Source organism: Apus apus, chromosome 4 (genome assembly GCF_020740795.1).
Source record: "Apus apus isolate bApuApu2 chromosome 4, bApuApu2.pri.cur, whole genome shotgun sequence".
Taxonomy (NCBI): domain Eukaryota; kingdom Metazoa; phylum Chordata; class Aves; order Apodiformes; family Apodidae; genus Apus; species Apus apus.
In genome coordinates, this window is record NC_067285.1 from 21,044,447 (window position 1) to 21,064,150 (window position 19,704).

Sequence of the window (19,704 nt, forward strand, 5' to 3'; positions counted from 1 at the left end):
AGCTGGGGAGGGACTTTTTACAGGGGCTTGCAGTGAGAGGACAAGGGGTAATGGTTTTAAGCTGAAAGAAGAAAGATTTAGGTTAGAGATCAGGCAGAAATTCTTCAGTGTAAGGGTGGTGAGACACTGGAACAGGCTGCCCAGAGATGTTGTGGGGGCTCCAACTCTGGAAGTGTTCAAGGGCAGATTGGATGGGGCTCTGAGCAGCCTGTTCTAGTGGGAGGTGTCCCTGCCCAAGCAAGGGAGTTGGAACTCAATGATCTTTAAGGTCCCTGCCAATTCCATACATTGTGATTCTGCGACACAGCGAACTAGAACTAACTTCCAATAAAGTTCATATGGGTGGGACTCCTCAGAGATTCTCTATGTAACAAAACTTTTACCAAGGCTCAACATAAATTCATATTTTGCTTCTCTACTTGCTTGTACTCTGAGGTGTCTTTATGGTGAGTGTCAAACTGAGCCAAGGGTTTCCACTGTGCCTCTGTGGTAAGAACTGTATAGACGTCGCACTCAGGGACACACTCCTAACCCAAGCAGGAAACTATGCAACAGACTGTGTGAGGCCTGGTAAAAAAAAGGCAGACTAATCAGGGGACTGAACTGCAACAATGACGTTCACTTGCTGCCTACTAGAAGAGTCAAACTACTCCTCTGCTTCCCCAAAAAAGTTTATCTGGAGTTGTGGATCTAAAGCTACCACTTTTGTTCCCTTCCCATTCACAGTTTTCAGGGATCCTTCCAGTACTGATCCAAACAGATCTTAGCTCAGGTCACCTTTCTGGGCTTGATTTCAGTGATGAAGTACGGTTTGGCAGTGGCAAAGTAGCAGACCTCTTAACAACCTTCTCTGAATCAATATTGTCCATCTCACTCTTGGAACGAGGAACTGAAGGCTGGGTTCTGCCTGTAGGGTAAAACAAATCCAGGAATATTGGTGAATTGGATAGAAGGCAAACAAACACATGCTTTACATGTCCTTTCTTGTTTGATAGATTATACACGAAACATTAATTACTTACTGCTCTCAGAATAGGAATAACGAGGAGAGTATGAATCAGAATCTTCATCTGAAAAACAAAAGCATTTTGCAAGTTAACTACAAAAGTCCTGAAGAAAAAGCACCAAAGACCCTTTTCATTTCTTTTATTAATACATTGGCCATGATTTGAGTGACATGCCCAATACTTAAAACAGGGAGAGGATCCTAAAAAAGAAAATTCCAGTGAGGTTTAAATTGCATTTAAAAATAATTCCCAGATTAGATATAAACATTCCTACACTAATACCTCTCTCCAGGCTTTCAAAGCATTTTAGAAAAACAAAAGCTTTTTATCACAAAACTCCTCTACACCAAGGGTTTTTAGACACACTTCATACAAGCTGAAAAGATCTAAAAGCCATAGTATGCATCTAAAATAACTCACTAGGTGCTAGACACAGTAACAGAGCTGAGGACTCCTGCTCCAAATCACATATAATCGCTGGGACATCTTCCTCATATTAACTTACACAACAGTTCAAGTATGTTCACTGACCCAGATTATCTCTTAAGCACAGATCACGTCTGTGGCATGAGACACACATATATACTTGCACTAAGAGATTGTTCCTGTTCTGAAGAGCTTACTTTTGAAAAAGGAAAGACATGTCTATAGGATGCAATAGAGATATTCAAGCAGCTCTGAAAGAGCTAGCATTGACATCAGTGTAACTGAATGGTGTGGTCAGGTCCCCAAGCTGAACAACCTTCTGTCTCTGACAGCGAAAGAGTTAACACTGCATCAATACTGCAAATTCACTCCCAGGACACAACTGCTGCCTTTGGTCACGTGCCGCCTTATTCAAGGCTAACATGAATTTGTACAGTGCAAGGCAGACATGCCCCAAAATAAGGTGGCATATCTAATGGCAGCATTACCACCCCCACTCCACAGGTGACAGCCAGAGAGACTTCGACTTGATCAGAAGCCTAGCCGTATCTTTCCACCACCTTCAGTAGGGTTTGGAATTAATCCCTTAGCGAACTGCAGGTAGTAGCAGCGTGAGTTGGGATCAGAACTGGATCCACAGGCCCATGACCATTCTCTCCTGCTGAGGGTTCAGACTGGCTGGGGAGTATATATGGGATATCTACCAGACTTCCAATGCAAAAATGCAGGAAAACACAATGCAATAGCCGCAAAGAGAACTGTGAGTAAACGTTGTACTAAAACCTCCATGAAGAAACTCCTAAAAGCGAATGAGATAAAAAGACAGAAAAATAAAATAGATGTAGCTAGAATAAGCTAGATAAGTACAGACCATATAAAAAGAGTGTTATGTGAATTCAGTGATGCCAATTAACAGAATGAAACAATTTCTAGCTCTTCTCTCAAGGAGGTCATAAATCAGCTGCTGCAGCCAATCACTTCTGGAAAAACCAATCTGGCTAAGACAGCTGACCTGAAATTGCACTCAAGCCTTAATCAAGCCTTCCAGAAAAGCTCAAAGAAGTCTTAACATTTAGTTCCTCTGCTGAGCTTTCTTGGTGAACAAATTAGAAGGTTTATGTTCCAAACAGATGGCTACTGACTCTGATGTGCTTATCATAACCTTTACATTTAAAAAATAGCAAAGGTCAATTTGCAGGCCAATTCCTGTATTTCAAACTTAAATGATGGAGAACAAATACTTAATTCTTTAATGTTATTATATTGAATTGTTGACAAAATTGACTGGCATTCCTATATAAAAATGGGCTTATTCAGGCAGAAAAATACTTGAAAGATCACAAAACTCTGTCCCTACAAATACAGATAAACAAATGTCTAAAACTATCTTCACAGCCACTCACCTCTCAGTACTAATTAGTGCTGGTGAACAATGAAAAAATGAATTTACTTACTTGAAGAGAAATGTCAACATTCATTTTAGCTCATCATTCAAACAGGAAAACCATACAGGAAAAAATATTCACAGCAGTTAAGTGCTGTTTTCCAATTGCTAAGATTCTAGTGTCTACAATAACAACGAGAACAGGTAAGTTTTTTCTCTTCAATATCTTATGAAGAAGAGTGTCTACATTTCTTCCCTTTTTACAGGAGGGAATACTGAAACACAGAAATCTGGAATGACTTGATAAAGACTGAAGAGTAAATCCCAGATGAACATAAACCCAAGATTTACTGGCCCTTGGAGCTGCATTTTATCTGTGGGACCCTCCTCAATGGACTAAAAAATTACCAATTGGTAGTTTCAAAATGTGATTCCTTTAGTGAGAAAAGGCTATTCCCCTGTAATTCCTAGACAATCTACAGTTAACTTTTGAAGGAGATATAATTATCCAAGTAGATATTTTTGAAACATTTCCCACTGCATTGAGCAAATTATTTTCATATGCACTTACAAAAGTGCATAGGGGACATTTATGGGAAACCATACTTAATATATTATCTTAATTGGTTTTGCAAGCTACGTTAGTTCAGACAACAGCAAAATAGATTTTCAAACTTAATTACAAACAAGAAAATTGAATCTCTGTGAAACTCCTTTATCAACTAGTTACTGAGACTCTTTGTTTCTGTCAATAGAAAATTATTAACACTGCATTATGATTTGTAAAACAGGACTCTTCACCTACAGGTTTCACCAAGAAATGAGCGAGTATCATAGATATTTGTATGACACTAGTCCACATTAATTTTAACAGTGAAATGCACCTTACATCTCCTAGTCATCTTTGAACACCTCAGCTAAAACCCATAATGTATGCTTTCTTCTTACACAGTACCCATCAGATGTTTAACATAAACATTAAATGAAATTGTTAATTATTAGTCTCACCAGGGTTGGCTTGAGGCACAGGCTAAGTAGGCAAGTTCCTAAACCGCAGGATCTAAAGCGATACCAAAGCACCAAGCCAACAAGGCTGTCACCAACAACAGTTTCCCAATCAGGAAATGTCTGTATGTCCAATGTGTACAGCAGATTCCAGTGTTTCTCATACTCAAGTGGTTTCATGCATTTGCACACAGTTACAGGATTACCACTGCAATAGATAATATTTTACTAACCCTGAAACGTGACTGCAAAGACTTCTGGTTTGTACATGAAGTTTAAAGGAATCTGCTGAGCACATGAGGTGGATAAAGTTATTTGAAGATGCAAGATGTGCTGATTAGACTGTCAAACTCTCTCCTTGCCTAGATATGCCAAGTGCACCTAAGGCCAGCCCTGAACCTATGTTACCAAGTTATGTTTATTTTAAAAGATGACATTGAGGGACTGATCCAAAACTCACTGAAGCAACTGGCCTTTTTACCAATACACTTCAGTGGCATTTTGGGTCTGGCCCTAATACTGTGTTAATAATATTCAAAACCAAAAGGAAATTATTAAAAAAATGTATTGATCCAAAAATGGGGTGGGAGAAATCTCAGTTAAACCACATCTTTACATGTAAGTCTGCATCATAGGCATGTTAAATAATCACTGCACACACATGGCTAAATACAACTGGTAAGCACATAAAAACAAGCAATCCCCAAGTCTGTAGCATTAGTCAAATACTAGTTACAAAGCCAGAGGAGCACTGCAAAGGCAAAAAGGTATCATACAGTCAAGGCAATGCTTAGAGTGCAGCAAATCATTATGAGGCAACATAATGCTCAGCAACTAGAAAAAACTCCAGGAAGAAAATAAAGAGCTAAGGCAGCATTTGTGCAGAAAAGTATATATGGTCCTTTATTATTACCTTCAGAGATAGGACTAGGAGTGGACGCAGGAAACTGGTATGTAGGAGAATAAGGATTGTCTTCTGCAGCAGAGAAAAGCAGTGGATTTTGAGACTATCCACACTGAAGTGGAGATTCTCCTTCAACCCCCAATTTCCTATCACAGCATGAGTTTATTGCCTAATTTAACAATACTACAGTAAATGGCATAATATTTTTTTTTAAATAAAAAATTAAAGGATTAGTAAAATGTAGTTATTTTATGCATCACACAAGAAGGTATACTGGGTATAACTGAATTTCCAGCCAGTGTAACACATGGGTGATGGACATCTAGAACCTGAATCTAATTAATCTAATTGCTATTAGGGAGCTACAGTAACAGTTAAAGCACAAGACAACAGATATTCTGTCTAAACTTCTGGTACCTTCAGTTTTTTGCTGGATTTCAGGAAGTTCAGGAAATATGTAGGTAGGACAATAAGGGTTTTCTTCGGGAGTGTCTAAGTAGAGGAATATGATTTGCAAAAACAGAAGAGAGAGGACAGATTTAAAGAGCGAGAAAGGTGAGACAAGAATCTATATAAGCTGCAGAACAGTCCCTCTCGTGTCGATATTCTAGCACAACAAAATCAAGATGCCTCTTTGCTCACTGCTGCCTTGAATATCTGGGACTTGTGAGAGATTTTGGAAGCTGAGGGGACAGAACTCATTCTCCTCCTCCTGAAGCATGGGCTCTGGCTGAGCTGAAGAACCTCTGTTAGGAGCGCTGGTATTAGGAAACAATTCAACTCTTTCTCATTCCATCCAAAACAACACAGCATCTATATAGGCATAAAGCTCATGACAGCATCTGCAGCAGCAAATACAGCTCCAGTTTTGCATGCTCTATGTCTGATTATGTAAGTGCAGTTCTGAATTGCATTTGTTTGCATGTCAGGCTGTTCAGAGGGTTCAGTTTGCAAATGCTACCATAGCCACTTCTCACATAGAAGAACAAATGTGAATGTATCAGCAGCCAGGCACAGAAGTGCCACAAAGTAGGGGATTCCCTAAGAATGCACCACTGTTGATGGTTTTAGGTGCTCACCATAACTTCAGGTTTAGAAAAGAGAAAAAATGAGGTTATGAAAAAGCAGAGTTCAGATTCTGAACTCACCAAAAGTCAGTGGAAACCTTTTCATTGGTTTCCCTGAGCTTCAAACCAAACTTTACTATGCAGGTACTAAAACTTCACAGTGTACAACATTTTCTCTTTTGCACAGAGCTGTTTCAGTGGCAATCGATCCTTTAAAAGTATATAGGGGTGGGGTTAGCAGCTAAAACTGGAGTTCAAGGATCTATTTTCTCTAAATATGGAATTATTAACAGCTTTCTGATCTCAAATAGATTTGATTCTGCACTGCAGTTCACCATTCAGAACAACTCAGACCTTTCTTTTGACTTCACTGTTCTCTCACCTTTGACTTCAGAGATTTCAAATACATGGGTTGAATTCTGTGGTGCAGAGCAAACACTGGTTAGCATTAAAAACTTTTATTTAACATCCAGTACAGTTTTCACATTAACAAAACAAAATGTCATCAAGGGAGTTGTTTAAAGTAAATAAAAAACATTTGTGTTACAGTACCTCTATTTAGCTTGTGGATCTGTTTGAACATTGTCTTGTACCAGTCCTTTGATCTGTCTGTATTCTATTGAAAAAGCAAATATACACACAATCATAACCATGAATTCCATAAACATTTCAAAGTTTTTATGAATCTTCCAGCAATGAAAAATGTTTATACTCTGCTTCCTGACTGACTACCTAAAAATCAAGGCTATATGAGGTTAATCCTTTGAAATATGAGTGATTTCACTCAGATATATATTCTTATATGTAATGAAGCTATAGGCTTGAGTCAGGTTACTAATAATGTATAAGCTTGGCACGGACAGATTGTAACCTGTGTAGAACTGTAGATTTTGGGGAAGGTTCTGCATATTAATCTGATTGGACATCTGTAAGTAGACACCCTGCCTATTTTAGTCATACATAGCGATTTCCTAAGGATTTGATGGACAGTTAGAAACATTTAGTGTTCAGGTCATCCCAGGCACTAGTTGTAAGCATAAGTTTATAATTATTTTCATTATAATTTCCCCTCAACACTGAATGTACTTAAACATGTTGCATAAAAGAGATATCTGCCTTGAAGGCGTCTAAAATGAGACAGAAGTCTCCCTTAGCTTCTAGATGTGAGTGAAACAGAGAGAACAGTGTTCTCAAAAATGATTATAAGAAATTTCAATTTTTATTTTTTTTTCCCCAGAGGCAGCTGAAACAGGTCATTAATAGCAAAGGGACACGCTCATAATAAAATACATTGGAACTAGAATTCTATCTTCCCTCAAATCTCCACAGACTCTGGAGCTTCAGTGTCTCTGAATCTCACGGTGGAATTTGGCCTAGGTTTTGTGTTGCCTTACCCTCAAAGGAATGCCAATATCATCAACAGAGGTATCAGCCATGTGCTGAGGGCTCTTGACAATGCTTCTCCTCTCCTCCATTGTCCTCTTCTTACTTGGCACTGTCTCCTGAACTGGTTTGTCTCGTATGAGTGCTGAATCAACTTTGTCAGAAACTAGTTTGTCTGGCACTGAATCTGAAAATGAAAATGGGGAATTTTTACCTTATCCCAGCATCTCTCCACATCACAATATTCCACTCTTTTAAGGCAAAAATCCTAGCAAGTAGTTGATGAGACAGACTGTGTCACTGCTAGCTGTGGTTAGCATCTGGACTGAAAGAAATCTACAAAGAAAATGCTTTATGCCAGCAAAAGCAGGCTACCATCTCCTAGGTAGCCACCTTCAGATATCTCACAACAGTCTCAGCTGTCATGTATGTAAGAAAACATAAAATTTTGTTTTCAGTGACTGGGGCTTGGAGTTTTGTGCCTTTTTGACTAATTAGAAACTCTGCAATGTTATACTTCATCAAAAAGCACCAATGATACAGTCTCCTAGACATGTTTTCCTGATGGTGATTTCAACCTAATGGAGCATACTACAAAGTAGTGAGGCACTACTTTTTAACAGCTTGCACTCACCTGCCTGACAACCCCATTTGTTAGTATATGATGCTTCCAAGTTCATCGTCATGCCCTAACCCAACTTCATAAAGAACAAATTCCACTACTGCTTAGCATACGCATGATCCCTCTTGCATGGGAGTCTGCATAAAGATGGGGGAAACAACTAACTGCCCCATAGCACATTGATTCCACCTGGAATTCCTTGACACTGCCCAACTGACACCCACACATAGCGGCAGGCCAAGGAACCAAGGGAGCTTAGATTGATCTGAAGCTCTACTGTGCTCTGAAGTGCTGCAGCACAGCAACTCTTAGGCTCTGTTGAGGACTTTTTCTACGGATTTTTTGGAGAGGAAACACCTGTGATTTTTCAGTCTGCCTCATCAAGACTTTGCCAAGTCCTATCCTTTTTACATCACTGCATGCATTGAAGAAAGAAAGAGAAAAAGATATGTTTATTCACATGCACATCACCATACTGCCCAAAGCCATTAAATGTGCAGAAATTTGAAAGGGGCAGTTACCAGAGGAAAGACTCGTGCATAACAAAGCATTGGTCTGTTGGTACCTTCAGCAAACACAATTTTGCCCTGGGAAATTCTGTGTGTGAAGGAATCGTGTTCCAAGTGGTTGGTTTGAAATTAGCATCAAACTTTAATTATTCCCCCTCTTTATGAAAAATGAAATAATGTTTATCAATTTAAAAAATGGGGCAAAGCATCCAGCAAATCCTTCTTTAGAATTTTCATCCTATTTCACCTCTCTGTGAATGTGTGTGCCCTGTCTTTTGGTCCTTTTGTGCTCCTGGTCTACAGGGCCCTCCATTTTGTAGGAAGTATTTGGTCCGTTTCTATTATTAAACTCCATATTAAGCCTCTAAGAAGAGAACATGGAAAGAGCAACTGAAACTAGACCATTCTTCTCTCTTCTATCCCACCTCTCAATTTACCCTGCCATGGCCATAACTAAAGAATAATTATGTAGGTAAGCAGTACATAAGGCACTGCTCCTATAGCACCTACTACAGACTGAGCTACTTCTATTTCAGATGTGGGGAGTAAGAGATGTCCAGGAAAGTAACTTGCTTTTCTTTTAAGGTGAGACTCTTGTACCTGTCGTACAGAGCTGCCCGGGGAGAGAAGGGTGGCAGCACACGTGCGTACTTGCACACTACAATATTAACATCTACAACTTGACATGAAGCACAAATACTTCTGCTCTTGGAGTCATATAAATACTGATTTCTCTTCCTCCCCCTCTCACCACAAGTAAGACTAACTCTAATGGCTGTGTAAAGAAACTTAAAAATATGTCCCCAGGGAATAAACCTGAAAGACCCAAAAGTCAACCAGAAAAATTGAACTGCATGTAAATCTTATGACTTAGGAGGAAGAGAATTTAGAGTTTCAGTATATTAACATGTGGCAACACAGGTAGCACAGGGAGAAAAGTAACCTGGACTAAGCCAGGAAAAATATTTATATTAATTCCTTCACACTTCCTGGGAAGCATGTTTGCTAAAGGTACTCCACAAGCTAAAAAAGCGGCAGCTTTGCTCCAGCAGAGGCAGCAGTTGAGGGGTAGCAGACCTTTCACATCATACCTGCCAGGCTACTAAGCCTTTTTTGCTGTTCTGTGGTAAAGGAAGAAACAAAACAAAAAGAAATACAGAACAAATGGGTGAGACACAAACAGCAAATGCTCCAGTGCTGCGTTTCTGACAAACAAGAAATACGCTGCAGACAGAACGGCAGCAGCTGTTGGAGAGAATCTGTTTTCAAATGCCCTGCTAAAGTGACAGCCCATAGTCCCTTCTTCACACTGAAGCCTTGTGGAATAATACAAATCTCGTGATGCAGTGACCAATACGTTTACAGAGAGCTTTTTAAGAAATATTCTTTCTTAACATCAGAACAAAAAAAGTTGGACCAGAAACAAATAAAAAAAACAGTAAAGACCCACAGAGTCAAAAAAGTTGACAACTAACTCTGTTACTCCTAGCATGAAGTACATTTGAGACAATGCTGCTGTATCATTTTGAAGGGATACAGGAAAGGATCAAGTAATTGTTAGTGCAAGCTGAGTCTCATCCCATACCACTGAGCCACAGATTCAGTGATTTGCAGACAGACACAGCTTAGTTAAGGCTTTGATTTTCAGAATGGTCTCCTTGGTTTAGGACCTTTCATTTTCTGAGTTCCCAGACTGCGACATTTGTGGTATCTTTCTCCATGTCTGACCACCCTAAAGTTGATGGTCACAGCTGCTTTCTAAAGGGATGACTTGTCCAAGTCACAGCTGGGAATAAAGCAAGAGTTCTTAGCTCTCCTTTCTCTGCTCTTTCTACTCCCTAGCAATTAACCCTTTTATCTGAAGCATGAAAGCCATTAAACTATTTTACTGACATACAAAATACAAACAGTCTTGAAAGCTCATACTGTTAATGCAAAGATTTCAAAACTTTCATGTATCAATCACATCTGTTATATATTCATTAAAAAAACCCAAACATGCCATGCAATGCCTGCCCAGGAAATAACTGTGTTTTGAGGTTGCATGGGACACTTGCCAAGCAAGTCTGCAGTAGGTAACAATCCCCCAGTTACACGCAGTTTGCTAGGAGAACACACCTTCTCTAGATGTTTGTACTAACTGGATCAACTTCAGCAAGGGAGGCTGGTATTTCTCCTCACTAAGTGCTGTTCCCTCACCAGTATCTTTGAACTTTGTTCTTTTACCTCAGCACTTCTGCTCTGCTAACCACTGATGGCAAGCTGTTCACATGCGTTTACTTTTTACATGAAGAGGAGGTTTCCTTTTCACTTTTGTCTCTGACAAGGAAAGAAAGCTGCTGAAAAACAGAAATGGAAGGAGCAGGAGGTGTCTGTTATTTCACACTCCTGCCTGAACAGAGAGAACTTGCAGTCTCAGGCACACACCAGCTAACTGAGATGTTAATCCTTGATCTGTTGTTCTGAAACTGCAAGCAAAGGCCAAAACCTCACAGATTCTCAGAGAAAAAGTCGAGTAGAGGAATATAACTGCTGGCAACAGTGCAGGAATGCTTATAGATGCCTTCAGAGATCCCAGAGAAGGGAGCACTGGAAGAGTCTAAGACTTGAAAACTGTAAGAAAATGGGAAGAGGAAACAAGTATTTGAAGATATGTTTAGTGCAAAATAAAGGTGTCAAAAAGAAAACTAATCAAGACACCAACAGATATGAAGGGAAAAAAAAACATTATTTTGGTGCTAGGAATGAACAAAAAGATCTGATATGACTTGTCTATAAACATCAGTCTTATTCAGTTGGTATTACTGAAATCCAGTTGAAAAAACTGAGATCTCTCATCACAACTTACTGAGATCAAGCAGATGAAAATTAATATAGTACAGTTTCTGTGCTTCAAATGCCATTACCTCTTCTAAGTCTCCTATAGCTCCAAATTAAAGGGTCTAACATACCTACAGATTAATGAGCTAGTAGATAAAGCATAAAATAGGGCAGCAGCTGATGTCTGGTAAGATAGTCACTCAAGAGAATAAGATAACCAGCTCCTTAAAAAGCAATCAATAATCTACTGAGAAGAAAAAAAGGCCCATTATCCATCTGAAAAACTAACTAAACTACTGGAGATCTCAGACTGCCAGCATTAGAATGACCTTGAAATTTACAATTCAGAGGGTATTTCATAGCACACAAGAGGAATTTATATTAAACTTCATCTTGACACAAAGAATGTATTCCAGCACAAAACAAAATTAACCACTCAGTGGAAGGTGGATCATAACCTAGTAACAATTTGTCATATGCTATGAGACCAAACAAGTTTTAAATAGATAAGAATCACAAAGATGAAGCCAAATATGAATTATGGCCATCAGAATAGAAATATAACAGATACCCAAGATCTGAAAACTATTTAAAAACACTAAGTTAGCAAAAGGAAATCTTAATGCTATGCTGGGATAAAGCCTAGATAGGAATGGAAAGCATGAGAAACTGTAAGAAACCCCCAATACATAAATAGATTGAAAAGAAAGAAAATGCATACCTATGAGTAGATAACATGTTGGCAAGTGAAAAAATTACAATGGAAGTAAATTAATTAACAGAACATCTCAGAACCTCAAAAATAGGTTTTGAGGTACATGAAGAATAAACAGAAACCAAGCAATGATCTTATTCTTTTACCAAACAGGCACAGTGTTAACAAGAGCGCAGAAAAGATAACAAATCTGATTACTATTTCCATTCTACATTTGAAAAAAAAAAAACCCAAGTCTGACATCCTATTGCCTGACGGCAAAATACTTTCCACTTCAACCGTAACTAAGGACTATGCTGAATGACAACTGAGGTCAAATGTTTGAAAATTAGCACATTCATATAAACTGTACTGAAGAGCTTTACAGCAGTTTTCTGCTCTAAAGAGAGCAGTTACAAAGAGGGGAGCTCACTGGACCATTAACATTAACCCTCAGTATTTCTTAGAATACAAAGGAAACTCCACAGGACAAAGAAGAAAACAAATCCTGTGACAACCTTTGAAAAGCATTAGTGTGATGGCAGGGACATCTGTTTGTCAAGCCACCAATTACAGAAAATATACTGTAATAACTTATACAGGATTTTACTAATAAATATATAGTATGACTCATGCAATATCAGTCAACACAGATTTATTACTAAAATGCCTTGTCAAACCAGTTCAATATAATTCTGGCAAATTGTAAGTTTGACTAATAAAGATTGAAAACTACACATTAGAATGAGATACTTCACAGACTCAATTAAGTTGCTTATCAGGCCATGATCTGTATCACAGAGAACAAAAATCTGATGAGAGATGGCTCTTCGGTCTATCAGAATATTGTGAGTGCTAATGGTCACAGGTGAAACATTCAGACAGGACCAAGTGTTAACTGTGAAGGCAATTAGTAAACAGAACAATTTGACATCACTTGCCTCAGAGACAGTCTGTGTGGATCATCATATTACACAGAGTTGTCTCTCATACTCTTAAAATCTACAGAGAGACAACATCCTTGTGTGGTACACAACAAAATGCTCCAGATTTAATGCAAAAGCCAACCCACAGAGTATCCCACCTCAAGAAATTCAACAAAAAGTTTTGAGATAAAAAAGGGCTGCCTCAAGTAGTATTTCCTTCTCTTGAAGCAGTTGAGGAATCCAGGCATCCTCATTCAGAAGCACATAAGCAAAGCTGCTTCAGATGCTGGCAAAAAAAGGAAGAGATAACCGAGTCATTAGCCCTATAACCAGTTGCACTACAGTGAGGACACAATCTTCAGGATCAAAGACTGAACTCTGTTTTAAAAATATGCTGAAAAAAAAATGTATGAGGGGCTTCAAAGGAGCACATCAAGGCATGCCTGTAATTTGAAGGGCTACAATATCAGCAGTGCAGGCCTTGTCCCTATTCTGATTATTTTTTTTGTCTTTTGCAAAAGTTAAGTCGTAGTGTTGTAGATTGAAATCTGACTGTCCTGGAGTTTCCTAAGTCCACTAGAAACCAAGGCAAATTGTACTGTACCTCTGTGGCCCTTTTATAAGCTACAGTCTTAAGTGATGCACAATGAACCGGGAGGCTGGGGCACTGCCAACCATCAGGGGAACTAAAAAGGAGAAGCAAAGTTTCCCTCTAATGTCAGAGGTAAAGAGATGCAGGTATTATTTACTATTGGGTAAATTCTGCTGAGAATTCAGACGTCAAGTCCTTCCCCCAGTAACTGAAAATATGGCTGCTTTCCCACTGCAGTAGCTGAGAAGTGACATATCCCCTTTCACAGAAACGTACAACCTACCTCAAGTTACCTTGCTTCTACTGACAGAGAGATGAGAGCATAGACCCTTTTCCATCATGCAGGACACCTGATGGGGGATAAGTTGTTACCCTGAAATAACCTAGTAATTTGTCCATTGCCCAGTTATAAGTCTCTTCCTCAACCTTGGCATGGCTTCTGATCCACAGGTTTTAATTGGAAAAAGAAGGCATTGTCCCAATCCTCTAACCTCTTACTTGCCTGTTGTATGCTCCAGTCACTACAGCTTTCTGGAGACAGCTTTGTTAGCTCTTAGTACTCTGGGTATAATTGTCCATGGCACATGCATTCTCCAATACCTTGCAGCATAACAGGTTGCTCAGTTTGAACCACAAATATCTATATGCAAGTCTCCTTACCTCGATTGTGCTGCAAGAGGACAATAGTGGGATTGACGATTGTGGTAGAGGGATAGGCAGAGGAAGACTTGTTGATTGAAGTGAAGGAGGTTGGATAGTCAGTACCAGTGCCAGGCTGGGGCACCTCATTTAGCATAGGACTTGGATCCTGAAAAGGAGAGCAGCATATCATTAGCAGCATGCAGAAGACTGCTATACTGGGAAAATCTGGGAAAAAAACCTGCACATTTAAGCTGAATGAGAAGCATAATCACAGCAAATTTTAGTAAAAAAGGCATAAGCATAAGTGATACCCTGCTCTTTATAGGTACCTTGCTTGTTGTTAATGCAATTAGTTTACTAAGGCAGTCTATAATTATTTGGTGTTGGGTTTCACAACTCCAACTCCAAAAGGAGACACTAAATTCATCCAGCAGACTCTCTGGAGCAAGTACAGGGTGCCAGAAAGGAGCAAATAAGGTTGGAGGGGGGAAGATGCAGACATATTTCCCCTGATACATATACACACAGATTTGTTTTACAAGTTCTCCTTTATTGCAAGAAGTCAGACATGCACAACTCATGCAATTCTGGAGTGAAACATTATTACTGCAGCTGGTTTGGTAAAGAAGGTCTGAAGAATAATATTAGCCCCATCACTCAGGAGACAGTGTGACAGCTACCTGGTTAAAATAATGAAAACAGACAGAGGGTAAAAAAGTAGGAATCTAGCAAGGAACATACTCAATATGGCTTTGCCACCGGAGCATGGATAGCAAGCTGCTCTTGCTCTCCTAAAGCATCAAGCTTCACTATTTGCTTATTTCAAACCCACCTCTGGTATCATCATAGCTCTGGTTGTTCTGTAGAAATACAGCATGTGTCAGCTTTAAAACTAGTTCACCTTTGAAACAACTCAGTCCAGGTATACTGGGCTTTTGTGGCTAGTAAAAGGAAAAGATAGACAAGGGACAGTCACTAAGACTGTGTATGCCAGTTTATGCTGGTATTTTTCAAAGCTTCTTAAGGAATTTGAAGGGGGAATGAGCATCCAAACAAAGGAAGGATGGAACAGTGTACCAGATATCTGCACTCCTGCTACTTCACTGTCAGGGTAAAATGCTGCAGGCCACTGATCTGTAAAACGGAACTGAGCACTCAGGGAGATTTTAATTGCTATTAAAACCCCCTGAATATTACGAAAATATTGTTCCTGAGGAATCCCTGGCTTTTCCAATCAAGTGCAACTCCGAGGAAAAAACTTACAGGATCAGTCAGGAGGCTGAACAGGGGCCAAAATAAGAGTTGGCAGCAGAGCTCAGAGATAAACCATAGTGAGAACTGGCCATAATGAGAACAACCATATACAGTCTCTCCAGCCTATAAGGAAAATAGGGAAGAACAATCCTGCTGGATGGAGAGGATCTTGCTCCAAGCAGCATCTGATCAGGCCACAGGCATTTCATGAGCACAGAAAAGAATCAACAGTCTTCAGAAAGAGATGTCCTTAAGAAAGAAAACCAGCCCCATTTTTCTGGCTGTGATAATATTGCAAACGAGGCAATTTGGGAAAAGGAGTGGGAGTCAGGGAAAAGCGTAAAAGTTCGGGTTGAGCTTAACTTTGGTAACTAAAATATAAAGAAGCCCTAACAGAAGAGGAACATCAGACCAGGACAGGCTCAGCAGCCCCAGCTAAGTCACCAAAGTGGGTGAACAAAGACCATGTAAATCACTGTGGCCACAATTCTGTGGCCACATACCTGAAAGAGACATGCCCAAGAAAGTTTCAAAACTCTCACTGCATGAACATCAGGTACAACAAAACTTCCAGTACTCCTTTTGGAATATGATGCATGCCAATTTTTTCTGGATAGGCTCAATTAAAAAACAACAAACAACAAACCAAACAGAACAACACAAAATCCCCCACAACTAACCCCCCAAACTCTCCTTGTTCTCTGCAGTAAAAACCCATCAATTTCAACAGAACCAGAAAGGCCAGTGCTGAGAACTTTTGAAAACACTATCCTTGGTTGCTTTTTTCTTTCCCTACCCACATGCCTGTTTGCTAGATCTCTACAGAGTCAGTGGGCAGAAAAACCATGACCATGAGAGGACAGGGTTTCTGCTGAGCTTCTTACTTGCCCTTACAACCAACCAAAAAAAAAAAAGGTTATAAGACTTCCAGTACAAGTAGAGTCAGACATTTTTGCCTCCTCTGCAGCTTTAACTGAGAGCTACTTTTCCTCCTTATCCCTGAGGAGTTTTTAAAACAGCTGATGAGCTTAAAGAGGTTAAAACTCTTGTGGTATTTTTTGACTGAATTCTTCAAAATTTTCAAATATAAGCAATTTGAAATTTAAGAGAAACTCTCCCTGTTATGTATCCCATAGCACCTACATGTTTGGAAGACTCTTAGCTCAGTAACTGATATTATTGCCTGTAGGTCACTGGATACTAGCAGCAATCTTATACTGATTTCAGCAGCGAACTGCGCAGAGACAATGTGGGCTTGTGGCTCCAAGTGGAACAGAAAGCCTGCCCTAATCTTTAACTGGTCTGCTGTTGCTGTTTTAAATGTTATTCAAACACAATTAAGGATGCTATTAAAAGAGCCTGAAGAGATCCATTAATTGTAGCTACACTGTTTATATAGAATTCATTATTCTGAGCAAGCCCTGTGAAGATTTTTAAGATGTGCATCACCCAGTGGAATGGGCACAAAGGGAGACAGTCGAATGTTGTTGTGAGAAGTCAATAGAAAGTTCAAAGCTGCACAAGGCAGGCAACATGCATGCACTAGCACAGGACATAAACAAGGTTTCAGTTGTCATGCTGCTGGCAGGGAGTGAGTCATCACTCCTCTCTCAAGTTTAGTATTGCAAGGAGAAATTTGTTTTAATCTGGGAATACAAATTTAGGAAACAGGCGAGGAGGGTACTTGGCAAGCTTACTGTACGTGAGATGACTCCAGTGATTTCAGGCTTCAAGCCCCTGTGCAAAGCCCCTGTGACTGGAGGGACAAGTGAAGGTGGTGATGAGAAGAATGGCAGTTTCGGATAAACAGAGGGTAATGTGCCAGATGCAGAGGGTGCTTGGTTATGGTGGGAACCCCTCTGGAGATGTGGGGGAATGAAATCATCTAGAGTCGGAAAAGTCAAGGGTGAGCCAGAAGAAACGGTCTCAGGGAATACGGAGCCTTGCCCAAAGGGAACCAGAGGCGGTGGTGGAGTGCTGGAGCTGCCTTCTTGCTGTCTGTCTGGATTAACCTGGAGGAGGGGGACTACTATAACCCCAGGCTGAGCTGTGGTGGTGGCAGTGGCATCCTGTAGGAAACAAGGTGTTGTTATGCGATGGGGGAAATTGGTACTTTAGTCTAACGCAGCCATACAGTGTCATGCAAGGATGCACCCAAAATGATATGAAGCCCCAGCAGATCTTTCCTTAGGGAGACATACTTCTTCAGTCTTGCAGCCCTGGCTTCTGTGAACACGCATGATTTTTCACAAAAATCTTTCTGCCCCTCACCACCCCTCTTCTCCAGTAGTGTGCAATAAGGCTAAATCAAACCACAGAACAGCCCTGCATTCACCATCACTTGAGAAGCACTAACCATCACCTCAGAGAGTTTGATTCTTTTACATCTCCCTAAAACAGAGAGATCCTCGGTGGCCCAACCCATACCCCTATAACCACACACACACAAACACACAGATTGATGCTGGGGGGGCACGCATGGGGTGTTAAGTATTATTGAGTAGAAGACAACAAGACTCAGGTGGCACAAGTGCTCAGAAATAAGGTAGGAGGGGAATAAAGCATTAAGGAAACATCGTAACAAACCATTTATAGGGCTGAAAGAAAACAAGGTTATGGAGAAAACATGTACCATGCTGCGTCCCATTGCCTTGTATGGTGTCTGTCGCTGCTGAGTAAGGCAAGGCTCTTTTCTCATCCTGTCCTCTGTGGCAGCTGCGCTCGGGGGCTCTAGCACTTTGTCCCTCACAGCTTGCAGAGGTGATGACTGAGTCCCGGAGGGTTGGCCCGCACCATAACTAACTGCGTCTTTATTGAGGACAATGTAAAAGTACGGCCTGGGAGGAATAGGAGGAGGAGGAGGAGCAGGAAGAGACTTTCCAGTATCTGTTACAGAGGAAACAACGTTGGTGGCTGGTGCTTGAGTGAGCTCAGCGTCCAAACTGGTGCTGGCTGCTGGGTCATGTGTGGTGCCAGTGGAATTTTCAGATGCAGCTGAGCAAGTGCTGTTAGATAAACAAGCTACATATAGTTTGGTGACCTTTTTATCCGCCTTCGTCTCATGACTGGAATTCATTTCAGCCTTATTACTGGGATCTGCCCTGTCAGGGTTACACTGTATGGATGATGCATCCGACGAGGAGCAACTTCCCAAGAGTGGCTGCCCAGCATGCACCTCATCTTTGGGGCCTGGGGAGGGAGAATGCCCTGCTGGAAAGCCTTGCTTCCCACTGGGGATGGCCCCATAGGGGGTAGGTGATGAGAAGTAACACCGTGCACTGGCATTTGGTGATGCACGCTGTGTATAAGGCTTGGGTGCATTCAGGTACACACAGTCCATGATAGGCACTGGCAACAGGTTGGTCACTTTAGTGTCAGTGCGTGGACGCCATGCAAAGCTTTCCTCTTTGGGAAGAGGAGGACGGGGAGGAGCAAGGGCCTGTCCAGGCAGAGTCAAGAAGAAAGAGGGCGAGAGGAAGCAGGATCAAATGAAAGGGAAAAGGGAGGGAAAAAAATAAATTTGAAGAATGAATTTGATCATTAGACTAGGGTTAAGCAGGTTTTAATACAGCAAGAACAAAAAGCAAATACAGTCTCTGGAAGGCCAGTGCAGAACTCACTCACATACATAGTCTCACACACACACTCTGTCTTAGCACTGCTCACTGCAGCAGGCAAACTACCCAGCCCTCAAGTCTCTGCCTACACAGTTCTGTTTCTGGGCTAAATAAATCTTAGTGCTGTATTGTTTCAAGAGGCCTGCACAGCAACACTCACCATGCCCCTGGGAAAGCCTGAGTCAAGATGTAACATCCTGGCTAACTAAACCCAGGTTCACGCTTGTGTAGTTAAATACTTCCCAGCACTGGGGACATTTGAATCGCAAAGCCAAATTCAGAGCTCTATGCTATGTCTGTTGCATGTTAAGTGCACTGCCAAAAAATGAACATTGCAAAGTTTCACCAGTGCTAATGAAAGCAGACATCATGTGAATACTATAGCTTGCCACAGCTGGCTAAGTAAAAAGTCAGCATTTCTTCCTTCTAAAAGCTAGCTCTTGACTTCTCTTCAGGATTTTTCAGCCCTGAAAATTATTTCAGGAAGGCTAGAACAATTGAAAGCTTTTTAAGGAACTGAGTTCATAAGAATTTGCCTCCAGAATCAAGATCACCAACAATCCTGCTTCTAGTAAATAATTTTTAAAAGCTTTACTGCTTTGAATACTTTGCAATACCTAGGTTGCTAACTCCACAACCACCTGCCAACGGCAACTCCAACTACAGTGAACTTTTTTCTGAAAGCCAAACCATTTTCAAGTAAAGTAACTTAGTAATAGATAAGTTTGTTTTATTTATTTGTTGCCAGTAGCTGAAAACTTTAAATTACTGAAGAGAAGTAAAATACCCACCTAGTGAACAGTAGCTCCCTGCGTTCTTGCAAACTACTGGAGACCATGAAACTACGTTTTA

General features: G+C 40.5%; 1 protein-coding gene across 36 annotated transcripts in view; it reads right to left on the minus strand.

Annotated features, from left to right (window-relative positions):
- SORBS1 (sorbin and SH3 domain containing 1) overlaps nt 1-19,704 on the minus strand; it is a 225,230-nt gene that overhangs the window by 39,006 nt on the left and 166,520 nt on the right. For 11 of the 36 annotated variants that reach the window (XM_051619141.1, XM_051619139.1, XM_051619140.1 and 8 more), the window contains 9 exons: nt 16,933-17,304; nt 14,000-14,147; nt 9,399-9,428; nt 7,188-7,363; nt 6,346-6,409; nt 5,144-5,218; nt 4,736-4,798; nt 1,023-1,070; nt 778-907 (listed from right to left, as the gene is read on the minus strand). In XM_051619141.1, coding sequence (XP_051475101.1) covers nt 778-907; nt 1,023-1,070; nt 4,736-4,798; nt 5,144-5,218; nt 6,346-6,409; nt 7,188-7,363; nt 9,399-9,428; nt 14,000-14,147; nt 16,933-17,304 — 1,106 coding nt within the window. Of the gene's footprint in view, nt 1-777; nt 908-1,022; nt 1,071-4,735; nt 4,799-5,143; nt 5,219-6,345; nt 6,410-7,187; nt 7,364-9,398; nt 9,429-13,999; nt 14,148-16,932; nt 17,305-17,867; nt 19,302-19,704 lie in introns of those variants that run through there. The other 25 variants (XM_051619154.1, XM_051619153.1, XM_051619151.1 and 22 more) reach the window with 7 other exon arrangements.